This window comes from Ctenopharyngodon idella, chromosome 7 (genome assembly GCF_019924925.1).
Source record: "Ctenopharyngodon idella isolate HZGC_01 chromosome 7, HZGC01, whole genome shotgun sequence".
Taxonomy (NCBI): Eukaryota; Metazoa; Chordata; class Actinopteri; order Cypriniformes; family Xenocyprididae; genus Ctenopharyngodon; species Ctenopharyngodon idella.
The window spans coordinates 5,510,001-5,512,500 of NC_067226.1; the positions used below are offsets into that span (position 1 = coordinate 5,510,001).

General features: G+C 36.2%; 1 protein-coding gene across 3 annotated transcripts in view; it reads left to right on the top strand.

Annotated features, from left to right (window-relative positions):
* The window catches only part of ccdc102a (coiled-coil domain containing 102A), a 78,942-nt gene that overhangs the window by 63,633 nt on the left and 12,809 nt on the right, over nucleotides 1–2,500 (top strand). For all 3 annotated transcript variants that reach the window (XM_051899044.1, XM_051899045.1, XM_051899046.1), the window contains exon 7: nucleotides 2,179–2,349. In XM_051899044.1, coding sequence (XP_051755004.1) covers nucleotides 2,179–2,349 — 171 coding nt within the window. The remainder of the gene's footprint in view (nucleotides 1–2,178; nucleotides 2,350–2,500) is intronic.

A 2,500-nucleotide genomic window follows, 5' to 3' on the forward strand; every position in this document is an offset into this window, starting at 1 on the left:
TAGTGTGAAATAAATGAATTTTAAATACAATTTGGTATAGGTTTTTTCACTAGGGTTACCACACCAGTCTGCAAACGTTGCTATAAATTATGTGTTGCCTTGGGAGGTAACACATCAGACCTTGCCAAGCATCTGTCACTTGACCATCCTGACTTGTACAAGGCATTAAGAGATAGACAGGTGAGTGCTTCATTCAAACGATCTAATTTAGTCTTTTATTTACTTTCAACATGATCAACTCACATAAATAAGATTGTATCGTTTAAATAACTCGAAAGCTCCAGCGTGCCGTGCATTTGATGCGCTGAAACCAATGATGTTTAAATTTCAGAATATTTAGACAATTTTTATTTGACAGTTTAAGCATCAAACATGATCAAAAACAGCCACATAAACTAAAAAAGACTGGTGAAAAGAAGGGAAAACATCATCCTCCACCAACATAAATTAAAAAGCTTTTTAAACCACTTTAAACTACCACCTTTACTAGAATTTATCACGTTCTATTGTATTTATTGTGGCATCCCGAGTGTTTTTTCAAATGTTCCACAGGCACCCTTTATTTACATTAGTTTGTTTTGTCTTTCTTTTCCTTTGTTGTTTGCTATATGGGCTGTGGTATAGCGCATACCAAAAACTGTCTCCCTTCAGAAGCCTCGTCTTGCCTTGTCTAACCGCAAGATCAACTTGAACAAATACCTTTAAACAGAATACATAGTCAGTGTTAGTTTGTCTTGTCTGATTTAAATACTTGAGGCTGTGGTTTCCGGATCCTAATCAGGGCGCAGCTTCTAGTGGCGAGTTTGAGTGGTTTTGAAGATGGTAGATGTAAAGAGATTCTTTCAAGGCTCACATAATATAAAAATGAGAGTTGAACATTTCTGCATTGCTGTTTTACTTACACTGTTCCCAAAAAGTGAGGCAGAGCAAATGTATTCAATTGTAATGGAAAATAGCTATAACATGGTGTTCTTTTGCGCCATGGTGAGCCACATTTTACAGCTTTGTATTATACGAACATTACAATCACTGTGTTAAACTTTTTTACTCTACTGCTCTATAGGCTGCAATAGACTCCCATGGCAGCAGAATAATAATAGGAGAAAACAAACACTATAGGGGGGCAAAGCACCTTCTGTTGGCAACATAATGTTCTTTGTTAGTCGTGGGGTGGTTTATTTGGTTTTTAGATGTGATTTGGGCTCCCCATCACAGTCCCTTGTGTTGAGATGAGAACTGAAGCATGGTGTTCCCTTTTATTAATGTCTAGGAAGGTACTCAGCTTTATTTTCATTACGGTTTAAGTTAATAGCTCTATACGACCTGTGTTTTCTCTTTAAAATAGCTCAAAAAAGATATCCACTGGATAGCATGTGAAAATGTTTACTTTTTTTCCACGCTTTTTGTCTTCAGCAGGAGTGTAGTAACCATTATAGGACTTTTAAAATTTTTACAGATCATACCTCACACTCGGGCAATAATCATTATATTTATGAGTTTTGTTTTGCTTGGCTGCAGTGCAAAGAGAAAAAACTCTTGCAGGCCGACAGCTTCTGCAAACCAGTGAATCAGTAGAGTATAATCCTAATATACAAACCAAAAATTATTCAGACATTTTTGATATTTTTTATATATTTTTACTAGTGGGTGCGGGACACTATAGTTTATTTATGTAAGTGAGGATAGCAAAATAAAGTAAACTGTGACATATTATACCCAAAAATTCTTCATCCAGTGGACTACCAGTAAAACTGATAAAAATTTGGAACCAAAAATTATTCAGACACTTTGACCTGATCATGTTTTCCTTAAGTGTTATCTGACATAATTAAGATTTTTTTTTTTTCTGACACAGTTTAACTCTGAGATCTTGTCATATTTTATTACCATTTTTTTAAAACTATAGTGAATAAACTGTATTAATGAATGAAATGTTCAAGGTGTCTGAATAAATTTTGGTTTGACTGTAGCTAGAGCCCTAATTAATATTCATGAGCCAGGCTGAGAAGGTATATAAAACCCCCTAATGCACACACAAACACACTTTTGATATCGATTCTGTGTCAAAGTATACGAAAAGGTTACTGACACTGAGCAGTATACAGGTTGGTGATGATGATGGAGTTCTCAGCTGTCTTGTATCTTAAACATGGTGTCAATACATCTGCTCTCTTGCAGGAGCTGGCAGATTTACGACACGTCCACTCCAAGGTTAAAAAACAGTACCAGGAGAAGATGGCTGAGCTAGCACATGCTAACCGGCGTGTGGAGCAGCATGAGACAGAAGTTAAGAAGCTCAGACTGAGGGTGGAGGAGCTGAAGAAAGAGCTGGGCCAGGCTGAAGATGAGGTGAACCAAACCACTTGCTCAAAATTAAATCCAAAATTGCTTTGGGTGTATTTTGTGGTTTTCTTTGTTGTTGTCCTTTTATTTAAATCTAATACAGGGCTCCAAAATATTTTTTTTAATCTAAAACAGGGCTCAACAATAAGTGTTTTGT